This window comes from Osmerus mordax, chromosome 17 (assembly GCF_038355195.1).
Source record: "Osmerus mordax isolate fOsmMor3 chromosome 17, fOsmMor3.pri, whole genome shotgun sequence".
Classification (NCBI taxonomy): Eukaryota; Metazoa; Chordata; class Actinopteri; order Osmeriformes; family Osmeridae; genus Osmerus; species Osmerus mordax.
In genome coordinates, this window is record NC_090066.1 from 3,314,878 (window position 1) to 3,329,851 (window position 14,974).

Genomic DNA, 14,974 nt, shown 5'->3' on the forward strand with positions numbered 1-14,974 from the left:
CAAGGATTACATCATCGACCCCAGGGAGAACATTGTCATCCACTGTGAGGCAAAGGGCAAGCCGCACCCCAGGTCAGCATGGGAAATGTAGTCCCGTGCATCATCAACACCCTAGAGAGAAACTGAGTCACTCTCAACAAACTTTTAGCTCCAATTGTTAATGTGCTGTGCTTTTAACCCTGCGCTCTTACCGTGTTCCAGCTTCTCCTGGACGAGAAACGGGACCCACTTCGATGTGGAGAAGGACTCCAAGGTTCTGATGAAGCCCAGCTCGGGAACGCTGGTCATCGACATCAGCGGCGAGAAGGCTGAGGCCTACGAGGGCGTGTACCAGTGCACCGCCCGCAACGAGCATGGCACCGCCCTGTCAAACAACATTGTCATCCGCCAGCCCAGTAAGACCACACTACCCTAACCCTAGCCTCCACCCTAACCCCCAACCCCACCTCTAACCCTAGCCTCCACCCTAACCCCCAACCCCACCTCTAACGCTAGCCTCCACCCTAACCCCCAACCCCACCCCTAACCCTAGCTTCCACCCTAACCCCCAACCCCACCCCTAACCCTAGCCTCCACCCTAACCCCCACCCCTAACCCTCCACCATAACCGCCAACCCCACCCCTAACCCTAGCCTCCACCCTAACCCCCAACCCCACCCCTAACCCTAGCCTCCACCCTAACCCCCAACCCCACCCCTAACCCTAGCCTCCACCCTAACCCCCAACCCCACCCCTAACCCTAGCCTCCACCCTAACCCCCAACCCCACCCCTAACCCTAGCCTCCACCCTAACCCCCAACCCCACCCCTAACCCTAGCCTCCACCCTAACCCCCAACCCCACCCCTAACCCTAGCCTCCACCCTAACCCCCAACCCCACCCCTAACCCTAGCCTCCACCCTAACCCCCAACCCCACCCCTAACCCTAGCCTCCACCCTAACCCCCAACCCCACCCCTAACCCTAGCCTCCACCCTAAACCCCAACCCCACCCCTAACCCTGTCCGATAACACGGCGTGTGTGACTCGCAGGGTCCCCCTTGTGGTCGAAGGAGAGGAACGAGGCCATCGTGGTGCAGGTGGGCGGCTCCCTGGTGCTGCAGTGTCGCCCCCCCGCAGGCCTGCCTCCCCCGAATATCTTCTGGATGGACAACCGTAAGACCTGCTCCACATGAAACAGGCCGTGTAGCTCCTGTGCGGCTCTGCTGTAGCTTCGATGTGCTCATACATAAGCTCTGGTTTGTGTGGAAACTGTCACATGCAAATGTAGTAAACTCTTTTTTTTCTTATTTCCTCCCTGCCCACTCTCTCTCTCTCTCTCTCTTCCAGACTTCCGGAGGCTGTCGCAGGATGCCCGTGTGTCCCAGGCTATAAACGGAGACCTGTACTTCTCCAACATCCTCCCGGAGGACACGAGGAGCGACTACATCTGCTACGCTCGCTTCCCCCACACCCGGACCATCCAGCAGAAGCAGCCCATCAACGTCAAGGTCATAGACGGTAAGTTCTCATGAGGCCTGATGGGACCTGGGGTCCACATGAGTTCCACATGAGTTCTATCTGTCATTCTACCTTTGTTCTGTCTTGGTTAAACTCGTTTTTGTGTTACCACTCAATTTGTATCCCATTAGTCTGATATATTTCTGTTCAGTTCTTTGTCATGTGAGATGTGTTTGACATGGTAAAGATACTTACTTCATGTGTAAACACATCTGGTTTTCTCTGCTGGTCATACTGTATGCTGTCATGGTCCTCTCTCCTGTCCTCCAGCCAGGTTCTTCCTGGTCCATTCTTCTCCTCTTCCTGCATGTTTATAATGTTCTGTTGTATTACAGTGGATGTTCTCAATGAAACAGTGGCTGCTTTGTACAATATCACTGAGTTCTATAGTGGTGAGTGATGGTAAACCCTTTCAAGTCTTCAGAGTGAACCCAGTCCTGTCCACCTGCCCCAAGCAACAACACCCCCCCCCCCCCCCTCCTCCCCCAGCCTGCCCTCAACGTATTCCCACCCAGCTCCACCTGCAACCATCCCCAACCTTCTCTACCCTAATCTCACTTGGAATAATAATCTAACTTTAACCTACCTCTACCTGACTACATGTAATTAACACTTTTAAATTGGATTATATATGCATATATAGTATCAGCATCTCCATATCTCCTTTCCAGCCCAACAATGAGGTTGTGAATCTATGTACACTTCAACTGGCACAGGTTGGGTGGCAAACATAACAGCATCCTTCAGCAGTCCCTAAAAGGAAAACCAACTTTAAGAACAGTTTTAGCGCCTGGATGAATGTTTACTTGATAAAATTGTTAAATCGTGAACCAAAAAGGGTTTAAAGAACATGTTTAAAGGTAATTGGCACTACAAGAGGGTAGCTCTTGACAGAGATTCTACTTGGGTTCTAGTCAGGTACTGCTGGGGTTCTAAAGGGGTTCTAATGTTCCCTGTCTCCTGTTCTCAGACGGTCCGACGGGAGAGCGCAGGCCCACTTTCATGACTCCTACTGGACCCAGCAGCACCAAGATGGTTCTGAGAGGAGAGACCTTGGAGCTGGAGTGTATCGCTGAGGGCCTGTAAGTATCACACACACACACACAGCCTTTCACGTCAACATTAGCTAATGACGGCGCTATCCTTTCTGTTGGTTCTGAAAGGCCGACTCCAGAAATGTCTTGGGGGAAGGATAATGGAGATCTGCCAAGCGACAGGATGTCCCTTCACAACTTCCAGAAGACATTGCACATTGTGGAGGTGACAGAGGCAGACGCGGGAGACTACCGCTGCTCTGCCCAGAACAGCCTCGGCAACGCCCACCACATCATCAAGGTCGTTGTCAAAGGTTAGTGCAATGACTCATACTCTCTCTCTCTCTCTCTCTCTCTCTCTCTCTCTCTCTCTCTCTCTCTCTCTCTCTCTCTCTCTCTCTCTCTCTCTCTCTCTCACACTCTCTCTTCCTGAAATTGATTTGAAACCTTCTCTGCCCCCCCCCCCCCCCCCCCCCCCCAGCCTCCCCTTTCTGGATCAGTACCCCCACGGACTTGATCCTGGCACCGAAGGAGACTGGCATCCTGACCTGCCGTGCGGGCGGAGACCCCAAGCCCCAGCTCAGCTGGTCTGTCAACGGGGTGCCCATAGCGAGTGAGTACGCTGGCCGTCGTGAGACGACGTCAAGGTGAAAGGCAATGCTTGTATATAACCAGTCAGTGGAGTCAGCTGGCTGAGCGGTTAGGGAATCGGGCTAGTAATCTGAAGGTTGCCAGTTCGATTCCCGGCCGTGCAAAATGACGTTGTGTCCTTGGGCAAGGCACTTCACCCTACTTGCCTCAGGGGGAATGTCCCTGTACTTACTGTAAGTCGCTCTGGATGAAAGCGTCTGCTAAATGACTAAATGTAATGTAAATGTAAAATAACCATCAGTGCGTGTATAACCATCAGTGCACGTTCTCCATCCACAGACTCTCCCAAGGACCAGAGCAGGAAGGTGGAGGACGACACAGTGATCCTGAGCGATGTCCAGACAGGCTCCAGCGCCGTCTACCAGTGCAATGTCTCCAACCAGTTTGGATACCTGCTGGCCAACATCTTGGTCAATGTTCTGGGTGAGTTTGGACACGGGGGGGAAAGGGGAGCAGAGCTACTCGTTGTTTCCCCACGGCAAACACGTCAGGGCATGTTAATAACGGTGTGATGATGCTGTGTGCTCTTCTTGCCGTCTCCTCCAGCCGAGCCACCTCGGGTCCTGACTCGTCCTAACAACCTGTACCAGGTGATCACCAACAGCCGCGCCCTGCTGGACTGCGCCTCCTTCGGCTCACCCATACCCACCATCACATGGTACGCTGAGCAGCGTGTAGCCAACACATGGAAACCTTGTTGGAGCCGAACTGGAAGCATAGATCTGTTAGAACCTGACCTATGGTTGATTTGTGTGTCCAGGTTCAAGGACAGCCAGACCAGTATTCTAAACGTCGACCCGTATGTCATCCATGAGAACGGGACCTTGGAGATCCACGGCGCTCAGCCGCAAAACAGCGGCAAGTACACCTGCATCGCCTCCAACAACCTGGGCACCAAGGAGAACCACGTCTACCTGGAGGTCAAAGGTGAGACACAGGCCAATCAGAACCAAGGACATCCGACACCACGTCACAAGCATCCAATCGGTTTCCAACTGAGAATGTGCTGAGTGGTTATGGTTGTGGTGTCTCCCTCCTGCAGAGCCGACCCGGATCCTGAGGCAGCCTGAATACAAGGTGGTGGAGAGGAACAGAGAGGCTGTGTTTGAGTGTAAGGTGAAACACGACCCCACCCTGGTGCCCACCATGATCTGGCTCAAGGACAACGCAGAGCTGCCAGCTGACGAGAGGTACACACACCACACACACACACACATGTATATCCCTACACACACAAACACACATGCGTATCCACACAGACACACACACAGGTTGTGTGGTATATCAATGTGCAGTAGTGTGTTTTATTATAATATCCTCTTGCTGCTTTTATATAATTACATACAGGATTATTTGACCATGCCGGCCTAACCATGGTTGTGTTTCCAGGTTTGTGCTGGATGTGGACACTCTGACCATCAGAGATGTGATTGAGGAGGACGAGGGCACCTACACCTGCATCAGGAACACCTCCCTGGACCAGGACTCTGCTAGCGCCATGCTAACCGTCATTGGTACGCTTGTCGTGTGCTTTAGCTCTGCTCTCTCGTCTCTTGCAGCAGAGCAATATTTTCTCTGTTTGGCACTGGGCCTTTCCTTTGTTGTGTAAGCCAGTGTAAGTTACCAGTTGAGTGTCTTACTGTATGCACTATCTCTCTGAGTATCTTCTTAGTTACAGATCGGAGACTCTGATCTCCATGACTGTGTTAGACAATCTCGTAGAACTCGTCTCTTTGTGTTAACCTGATAGGACAGGATCAGTGTTCCAGCAGATGTCTATGGTAAACATGCTCTATCTCTGATTTCTAACTAACTCCTCCCCTTCCTGCTGCGCTGGCTCTCTCAGAGGCCACACCCCCTCCACCTATCGTCTACGGTAAACAACTTTAGCAACTTTAGCTTAGCATCGTCATCCTCATCACCATCATCACCAACCCTTCTGTCCTGAATGAGCGCTGACCCTCATCTCCACTGGAATCCATTAAATCAGTTGTTAGACCTTTGTTCCAAGTGGCATGACAGCTGAATATCATTTTCTTTATTTACTTGTTTTCATTTTACTTTATTTTCTGTGATTTGGGCCGTTGAGATACCCTATCACTGGTCCATATACGGCTGAGGAGATTGGCACTTGACTAACAGCAGTCCGGATTGCTGGTTCTGACCCAGTTTTGCTGTTTCCAGAGCAACCGGATCCGCCGTCTGACCTGGAGCTGACAGAGCAGAGAGACCGCAGTGTTCAGCTGACTTGGACGCCCGGAGATGAACACAACAGCCCCACTCAGAGTACGTCCAGCCCTACTGGTGTCTACTGCAGTCTACTTGTGTCTGCTGCCATCTACTGGTGTCTGCTGGTATTAACTTCAGTGGCTTACAACAGGCTACTGTCGTGTAGTGAACTGGTCCACTGGTCATGGTAGCACACCAAATCTGTCCATTGGCCATGTTAATCCATCATCCAATTTCCTAAATTGTAAAATTGCCTGGAGTACCAGATAGGGGGGAGTCAGATGGCTGAGCGGTGAGGGAGTCGGGCTAGTAATCTGAAGGTTGCCAGTTTGATTCCCGGCTGTGCCAAATGACGTTGTGTCCTTGGGCAAGGCACTTCACCCTACTTGCTTCGGGGGGAATGTCCCTGTACTTACTGTAAGTCGCTCTGGATAAGAGCGTCTGCTAAATAACTAAATGTAAATGTAATGTAAATGTAGATAGATATCTTACCTCAGGAATGTGACTTCCTCCTTCCTGAAACTCCAGAGTTCCTGATCCAGTACGAGGATCTTCTCCATGAGCCGGGCGTTTGGACCAACCTTTCTGAGGTGGACGGTGGCAGGACCACAGCCCAGCTGGATCTCTCCCCCTACGCCTGGTACTCCTTCAGGGTTCTGGCCCAAAACGCTGTGGGCTACAGCCTGCCCAGCCAGCCCTCTCGTCAGTACAGGACCAACCCTGCAGGTACAGGACCACTAGACCGGGTTAGTTACCCAGCAGTGTAAATCAGCCTTCCTGTATTTTGACTCCATATTGTCTCTTCCTCCCTTAGCTCCAGAGGTTAACCCATCAGACGTCCAGGGTGTGGGGACTGAACATGACAACCTGGTCATCTCCTGGAAGGTACGCTGCATGCCTCATACACATATTATCATATATCTTAGTGGGAGTCAGGTGGCTGAGCGGTGAGGAAGTCGGGCTAGTAATCTGAAGGTTGCCAGTTCGCTTCCCGGCTGTGCAAAATGACGTTGTGTCCTTGGGCAAGGCACTTCACCCTACTTGCCTCAGGGGAATGTCCCTGTACTTACTGTAAGTCGCTCTGGATAAGAGCATCTGCTAAATGACTAAATGTAAATGTAAATGTAAATGTTAGTGAGTATCTCCTTAGTTACATAGCTGAGACTCGGGAGTCAGTTCTTAGGTTGTTAGCCAGGTATCTGTTATCCGGATATCTGTGATCAAATGCCTCCCTTTGCAGAAGCTGCAAGGACTGCAGGCTAACGGGCCGGGCCTGATGTACAAGGTCCAGTGGAGGCAGCAGGGTGTTGACCAAGAATGGGCCTCTGAGACTGTTCATAACGTGTCCCAGTTTGTGGTGTCGGGCACGCCCACGTTTGTTCCCTACGAGGTCAGAGTTCAAGCGGTGAACGACAACGGAGACGCCCCGGAACCCGCGGTGGTTCTGGGATATTCCGGAGAGGACTGTGAGTACTGAGGGGTCAGGACTGTGAGGGGTCAGGGGTCAGGACTGTGAGGGGTCAGGGGTCTGGACTGTGAGTACTGAGGGGTCAGGACTGTGAGTACTGAGGGGTCAGGGGTCAGGACTGTGAGTACTGAGGGGTCAGGGCTGGGTACTTGAATGTGTGTATGTGCATGGAGATGTGTGAGACCCTCAGGTGTGTGAGAATGTGTGTGTGTGTGTGTTGGTAACCCACGCTGCCTCTCTGCACCCCCAGTGCCTCTGACAGCACCAGAGAATGTGCAGGTGCAGGCCCAGAACGGCACCCTGGCGGAGGTCCACTGGAAGCCCGTAACCCCCATCTCTGTGAGGGGGCGACTGCAGGGATACAAGGTACCGTCCTGGAACTCATAGTTTCGACTAATACATCTATGTCTAGCTGTTATAATCTGTGAACATTTGACCAAGGTCATGATTTTTTTGTTGCAATTCACTGCTAGGGTCAACATGAGGAAATTGTGTAGTGCCTGTAGTAAGAGTGTGTGTGTGTGTGTGTCAGGTGTACTACTGGCGGGAGCGGAGCCTGCACGGGGAGCAGGAGGGAGTGGGCAAGCAGCAGCAGGTGTTGACGTTCAGTGGGAACCGGAGCGAGGGCCATCTGCCGGGCCTGCAACCCTACAGCGTCTACGGCCTCTCCATCAGGGTGCTCAACGGGAAGGGGGAGGGGCCCGCCAGCACCAATCAGACCTTTGAAACCCCAGAGGGAGGTGCGTACGGTACAGGAAGTCAGGTCTAGTTGGGATCCAGGTCATTCTAGGTGCCAACTAGAATTCCCCACTCTTGTTTGGTTGGTTGTTTGGCTGAACAGCACATTCCTTACCAAGTTTTTCTTTCCCCCGTTCCTAAACGTTTGCAGGATATTTACTTTACACTATGTAACAATGTGTTTGATTAGAATCAAAAACTAAAACGGAACCTGGGTTAGGTTGGACTTGTGTTCAAGAACCTCACTTTTGTTTACTTTTAAATGTCATGTGTGCAATTGTATTTAGTTGGTGTCCATGCTATTGTGGTTGTTTGTTTTGTTCTTGTCCAGTCCCTGGGCCTCCCTCCTACCTGAAGATCACCAACCCTAACGTGGACTCTCTAACGCTGGAGTGGGGTCCTCCTCAGGACAACAATGGCCGCCTCACCGGTTACACGCTCAAGTACCAGCCAGGTCTGCTTCTCCACAGCTGTGTTTTAGTCGTTCTCCCATGATGTCTCTCATGTCAACTTCCTAATAATGCCCCCCCCCCCCCTCCTCCCTTTCTCTCCTTCCAGTTAACAACACAAATGAGTTGGGTCCAGTGGAGGAGTTGGTGTTCTTAGCCAATGAGACGTCCACCACGCTGTCGAACCTGAAGTACAGCACACGTTACAAGTTCTTCTTCACCGCTAAGACCATCAAGGGTTCTGGCCCTTCCATCAGTGAGGAGACTGTCATCATGGACGAAGGTGAGAGGTCATATACACCAGACACAACACATATCATAGAGACACAGATAGGTAGTCGTGAAGAATACTAATAGCACAGTAAAGCATGAACGCAATGCGGATTTTCCCCTATGACTCAAGTTAGTTACTTCCTCAGCTGACCCTGTGTGGGTTTCAGTCTTTGGGACACTATAGACACGCAGCGCATTCACCAGGAATCCTTTCCCTCATATATGGCCATGGGTGATCAGGAATGTCTCTATTCTCAGTCATGTCCACATCGCTGACTCCTCCTCTGTCATTTTTATTTTTATTTTTTTCAACCTTTTAAAACCTTTTTATCCCAAATAGTTTTTCAACTCAACACAAAAAACTCTAGAACAATCTACTTAAAGTACAGTAACACAGTATAAAGAAAGCTACAGTAACAAAATATTTGCCATCTTCCCACCTCTGGTCTCTATTTTACGTTCTCTCTTCTTTCCTTCCTCTCTGTTCCTCTTCTCCTCCTCTCTGAAGCCTTAATCCAGCAGCCCTCACTAGGTGGGGGTAAAGGTAAAACAAGTGCACCAGTGGAAGCCCCTGCACGTTCCTCTTTAGAAAACGATATTCCTCAGCCCTGTTTAGACAGACCAGATTCCGAGCAATCGCTAGTTCGCCGAGCGCTCCCTGCATGTTCCTCCCTTTAAGCTACGCTAGCTTCAGCTGTAGCATATAGCCTATAGGCTATGCTACCTATTGCTTAGCTAAAAGCATACCTCAAGCAAACATCTTGCTACTCTCACTGCATCTTTGAAGCATACAGTATGTGTTACATTAGAACAGAAACCATGAATATCTAGACGAGTCCAATAGACCCCAACCCCCACCTCATGTCTTCTACTAAGGCTTGACTGCATGACGCTCCCTCTTGACTGTACTATACCAGCACTACATTGTTTCCTATCCTGGTCACCATCCAAAAGGATCACTCAGGCTGATCGTGAATCAGTGGGGTGGGTGTGGGTTGGGGTGTTCCACACCTTACGGTCTGAAGACCACAGCTTATAACTGCATGCCAATAACAGTTCTCTCACTCTGCACTGTGTCTTGTTAATGATTGAGTGTTTGTTTGTTGTGCCCGTGGTGTATGGTGCTTCACTCCTCTTCGTATTCTTTCAGATCTCACAGAGCCCCCCCACCCAACCTCCCCCATCACTCAGCCTTCACTTTCCCCGATACACAAGGGTACAAACGCTCCCCCCTCTCTCCCCCCTCTGTCCCCTCTCCCCCCCTCTCCCCCCTCTCTCCTCCCTCTCCCCCCTCTGTCCCCTCTCTCCGCTCTCCCCCCCCTCTCTCCCCCTCTCCCCCCTCTCTCCCCCTCTCTCCCCCCTCTCCCCCCTCTCTCCCCCTCTCTCCCTCTCTCTCCCCTTCAGTCTCGCTCTGGCTGCACGTTTAATGTTTGGCCAAGCTTTGCGAGACCAAGAGGCTTGTACAAACACTCTTCTTTGTTTAAAAGAAAGGAAATGGTAGAATTTGTTTTCCGCAGTTCAGTTGCACGGGGACTGTACTTCGCAGACAAACATTAATTTGATTGAACAGATCAGTCAACATGGGAATCAAATGAACCCGTTATGAGCTAGATACATTTGCACCATAGTTATCGGGATGGATATAGATATGCAAATCTTGTTTTGACTTTCAATATATCAGAGAAGATTAGATGACATGGTAGTTCATTTGAACTACCATGAGTGTCTAGCTATAACGGCTGTGTGTATTCTCTCTGTTGTGGCAAGTAGAGCTGACTAGTTATGTGTGTGTCCTTGTGTGTGTGTGTGTTCTCTTTGTGTGGCCAGTGCCACCGAAAGGCCCAACATTCAGCAGCGTTAACACGACAGTCACGGAGGACGGAGCAGGCGTCAGTTGGGAATACTCTGGAGCAGAAAAGAATGTGTTTGTGGAATATATAGTAGAGAACAGTAAGCATCCGTAAAATCCCATCACTTCCCTGACAAGCTACCTGCATGCTCAGCAATAGTCTCTGTATACTAGAGCTACTGTTACGTTACCATGATAAATCCCCATCTTAACTTGACCAGCATCCCTGGGCGTGTGGAGATTGTCTTTGCTGTCAACATACATGGACCTACCATCCTCCCAATACCCCAGTGTCCACTTCATCAGGCTCTACGGGCCTCCTCTCCTCCCCCCTCACTCCCCTCCACCCCTCCTCCCTCTGTTCCAGGTAAAGAAGAGTGGAGGAAGGAGTTTGTTAATGGCTCCCAGAGCTATCTGATTAAGGGTTTAAAGCCTGGGACCTCATATAGAGTGCGGGTGGTAGCTAGAGACCAGTCTGGGGCCAGCGTTCATAGCACTGAGGAGCACAGGATAACGGTACCAGGTGAGGCAGCGCAGCATGCCTCCATGTAGATGGTCTTTGTAGTTCCCACGCGTCACCCTCCATTTTTTTTTTTATTAACGTTTTGTAGTCTTGACCATCAGTGTCCAGTGTTTTGGTAGGTACAAGCATGACTCATCAAAGCCATCCTTCATTTTTCTTTTCAGTTCTCCATCCAGATTCTGTAGGTGAATCTCATTGCAGAGTGCATTAGTGGGCGGTTGTCATTGCACGTCATGTATGTTTACTGTGCCAACAGGTTTCCTGTTGCTACAGGTTCAATATAGCGTGGACTGCTATCAGGAACAGGAACCCTGGGGTTCTACCAATGGGGCCATGACAACACACTGAACGATCGTGTTTGCTCTTTCTCCCTGTGTGTGTGTGTGCGTGTGTGCGTGTGTGTGTGTGTTTAGCCATAGCCAGCAGACAGGTAGACATTGCGACCCAGGGCTGGTTTATCGGCCTGATGTGTGCCATCGCTCTCCTCATCCTGGTCCTTCTGATAGTCTGCTTTATCAAGAGGAACAAGGGAGGGAAATACCCAGGTGAGAAGCATGCATACGTACACACACACATACACACACACATAGGATAACCTAGAATAATAGGTCATACAGCGAGCTAGTATTACAGCCGTGCATGTCTCCCTCACAGTGAAAGAGAAAGAGGATGCACACCAAGACCCAGAGATCCAGCCCATGAAGGAAGATGACGGGACGTTCGGGGAGTACAGGTGAGAGACAGACAATAACACACACACACACACACTACTGTGATGGTACTACTTTGTCGTGTCTGCTCAGAAACAAGGAACAGACAAGAAAGACAGACACCTAGGTGGGTTAAACCTGAATATGAAAAGATCTATAAGAAATTGACTTCCTTCATTATTGTAGACAACATATTTACACCACTGTACAGTATGTTGTGTTTTAAGATCGAATATAATATTCAGCGTTTTATGCTGTGGCTCAGTGTCCATTTGCATGCAATCCTGTTCTCCAGTGAAATCATTCCCATCCTGTGTGTACCGGTCCTCACCACCGTGGGGCGCCCTCATGAAACTGCGACCCATCAGAGGGCGAAGGAGGTGGACACTACAGAGCAGTGATCCTGTGATGATAAAGGGGTGCTTAAAAATAGAATCATCTAACAATAGAACCCTCTATAAAGCCTTTGTTCCAAGGTTTCTTTCATTACTGCAAAGGGTTCCATACAGCTTTATCTGTTTTGTTTTCGGTGGGAAATGTACTGATCATGTTGTAGCGGTGGGTTGCCAGGTTCAGCCTCTCTGTCTCTCTCATCCACTGTCTTTCGTGTGTGCCTCCATCTGGTGTCTCTGTGTGGGGGAACTTTAGGTCCATGGAAAGGTAAGCTGGGTCCTACTAGCCTGGCATGCATTAACACACGACCTCTGACGCAGGGCTGTGTGTCTGTCTGCTGTGAGGACTGCTCCTAAAGACAGGAGGGGCCTGGAGAAACCAGCACTGACATGTCAGTTAACTCACCGCTAACTTTTTTGTTAGCCCACCCACCACCATAACCAGTGGTTAACCCTAGCTTTCATCAAGACTAGCTACCAACCACCTGCGTCTGTCTGGCTTCCTCTGTCTGGCCTCCCCTGTTGTCTTTTAGAGACAAATGCATATGCCATCAGCATTCGGTTGGATTGCCCGTAGTCCATCTTGGTTCCTGGTTCTGGGACCTACAGTATTACAGGACATTTCCTGCAGGTTGTAATGCCCCTGTTTGGTGAAACTTGACATTATCTGCATTTTGACCAATCCTCCCCTAACCATGAGTCTGTTGTGCATGTGTAAGCCATAGAGAGCCTACCCTCTGACCCTAGCCTGTCTCTAGTGTGTCTTAACATGAGGGACCGAGCAGCACGTGGTGTAAAGCCCCAGTGAGTCCTGTGGAGCAGTGATCAGCCCTGCTGAGCGGCTGGTCTGCCGGGCGGCTGGTCTGCTGAGCGGCTGGTCTGCTGGGCGGCTGGTCTGCTGAGCGGCTGGTCTGCTGAGCGGCTGGTCTGCTGAGCGGCTGGTCTGCTGGGCGGCTGGTCTGCTGGGCGGCTGGTCTGCTGGGCGGCTGGTCTGCTGAGCGGCTGGTCCGCTGAGCGGCTGGTCCGCTGAGCGGCTGGTCCGCTGAGCGGCTGGTCCGCTGGGCGGCTGGTCTGCTGAGCGGCTGGTCTGCTGGGCGGCTGGTCTGCTGAACGGCTGGTCTGCTGAGCGGCTGGTCTGCTGGGCGGCTGGTCTGCTGGGCGGCTGGTCTGCTGAACGGCTGGTCTGCTGAGCGGCTGGTCTGCTGGGCGGCTGGTCTGCTGGGCGGCTGGTCTGCTGAGCGGCTGGTCTGCTGGGCGGCTGGTCTGCTGGGCGGCTGGTCTGCTGAGCGGCTGGTCTGCTGGGCGGCTGGTCTGCTGGGCGGCTGGTCTGCTGGGCGGCTGGTCTGCTGGGCGGCTGGTCTGCTGAGCGGCTGGTCTGCTGGGCGGCTGGTCTGCTGGGCGGCTGGTCTGCTGAACGGCTGGTCTGCTGAGCGGCTGGTCTGCTGGGCGGCTGGTCTGCTGGGCGGCTGGTCTGCTGAGCGGCTGGTCTGCTGGGCGGCTGGTCTGCTGGGCGGCTGGTCTGCTGAGCGGCTGGTCTGCTGGGCGGCTGGTCTGCTGGGCGGCTGGTCTGCTGGGCGGCTGGTCTGCTGGGCGGCTGGTCTGCTGGGCGGCTGGTCTGCTGGGCGGCTGGTCTGCTGAGCGGCTGGTCTGCTGGGCGGCTGGTCTGCTGGGCGGCTGGTCTGCTGAGCGGCTGGTCTGCTGAGCGGTTGGTCTGCTGGGCGGCTGGTCTGCTGGGCGGCTGGTCTGCCGGGCGGCTGGTCTGCCGGGCGGCTGGTCTGCTGAGCGGCTGGTCTGCTGGGCGGCTGGTCTGCCGGGCGGCTGGTCTACAGCGCCCCAGGCTGGCTGACCTCTGCTCTTCAGGACGTCCCCCGGCCTGTCCGGTAACATCCTGTCCTGCCTCTCCTCCCCAGTGACACAGAGGACCACAAGCCTCTGAAGGGCAGCCGGACGCCGTCCAACGGGACGGTACGTCGTGACGAGAGTGACGACAGCCTGGTGGACTATGGCGAGGGCGGGGACGGCCAGTTCAACGAGGACGGTTCCTTCATTGGCCAGTACAGCGGCAGGAAGGAGAAGGACACTCACGAAGGCAACGAGAGCTCCGAAGCGCCCTCGCCCGTCAACGCCAGCAACTCCTTCGTCTAGTCGTCGCCGCGGTGATCACGGAGCCGCGATGACCGTATCCGTCACGATGGTGACTGTCACCATGGTCACAGTCACCTTGGTGACGCGCACCATGGTGACTTTCACTATTGTGATCATCGCCATGGCCACCTGTCACCTCGGCGACTGCCATGATGGTGAAGCATTGTTGCGGTGACTGTCACCTTGATGACCGTCCCCTCGGTGACCGTCACCATGGCGACCATCACCGTGACCAACCGCCACCAAGGCTACTGTCACACCCCCATCGCCCACGCTGTCCTGCCCGCTCCAGCCCCTCCCCCATCGCACTGTGACCTTGCATCCTCACAAACACCCATCACGCAAGCCCATATCTGTTCGACGAAGACAAGGAACGAGGATGTAGACTGTCAGAGACAGAGAGATGAAGAGAGAGAGAGGAGAGGAGGAAGCAATAAGGAGAATGAGGAGGAATGTCCGTTCTACTGGAGCTGGAGGGACCTATCAGACTGCTCCCCACACCTGGAGGGACCTATCAGACTGCTCCCCACACCTGGAGGGACCTATCAGACTGCTCCCCACACCTGGAGGGACCTATCAGACTGCTCCCCACACCTGGAGGGACCTATCAGACTGCTCCCCACACCTGGAGGGACCTATCAGACTGCTCCCCACACCTGGAGGGACCTATCAGACTGCTCCCCACACCTGGAGGGACCTATCAGACTGCTCCCCACACACCTCACGTGGACATGTGTGTGTGTTTGTGCTGTTTTCTCTTTTGCAAACATATATAGTCACATGGATATAATAGAATATATATTTTCTCAACATACATGACCCACCGGCAATACATAAAAATCTGACATACATCCATCAGCTTCTGGTATATTGCATGGAATAACAGATGTTTTACCACTCATTCTAACACACCTATGGCTTCTCACCAGTGTCTGTTGATGAACCGTCACAAAGACTGTCACCGCAGTGGTCAGCGGTGCTAACAACTGGTTATGCCTTCTAGCGTTTTCCGTCT

The 14,974-nt window shown here is 52.4% G+C and overlaps 1 protein-coding gene across 2 annotated transcripts; it reads left to right on the top strand.

Moving 5' to 3' along the window:
- The first annotated feature begins 244 nt into the window (after positions 1-244).
- Positions 245-13,995, top strand: nrcama (neuronal cell adhesion molecule a). 2 transcript variants are annotated; one of them, XM_067254819.1, is made up of 24 exons: positions 245-395; positions 1,031-1,153; positions 1,328-1,498; positions 1,834-1,890; positions 2,469-2,580; positions 2,662-2,846; positions 3,014-3,145; positions 3,463-3,606; positions 3,730-3,841; positions 3,944-4,110; positions 4,226-4,373; positions 4,573-4,697; positions 5,368-5,469; positions 5,941-6,138; positions 6,227-6,297; positions 6,653-6,878; positions 7,131-7,246; positions 7,413-7,620; positions 7,950-8,072; positions 8,177-8,350; positions 11,126-11,257; positions 11,367-11,445; positions 12,071-12,082; positions 13,725-13,995. In XM_067254819.1, the coding sequence occupies exons 1-24, from the start codon at positions 260-262 to the stop codon at positions 13,957-13,959; spliced, it is 3,288 nt and encodes a 1,095-aa protein (XP_067110920.1). In that variant the 5' UTR covers positions 245-259; the 3' UTR covers positions 13,960-13,995. The 2 variants fall into 2 exon arrangements, with proteins under 2 accessions (XP_067110920.1, XP_067110919.1); XM_067254818.1 differs by lacking the exon at positions 12,071-12,082.
- Positions 13,996-14,974: the final 979 nt, after the last annotated feature.

What these genes read in the sequence shown, in the direction of transcription:
- nrcama (XM_067254819.1), top strand. Translation starts at nt 260, where the DNA reads ATGAAGCCCAGCTCGGGAACGCTGGTCATCGACATCAGCGGCGAGAAG. An exon ending in CGTCTACCTGGAGGTCAAAG is followed by an intron (nt 4,111 to 4,225) that starts GTGAGACACAGG and finishes TCCCTCCTGCAG; the next exon opens with AGCCGACCCGGATCCTGAGG. An exon ending in ACACAACAGCCCCACTCAGA is followed by an intron (nt 5,470 to 5,940) that starts GTACGTCCAGCC and finishes CTGAAACTCCAG; the next exon opens with AGTTCCTGATCCAGTACGAG.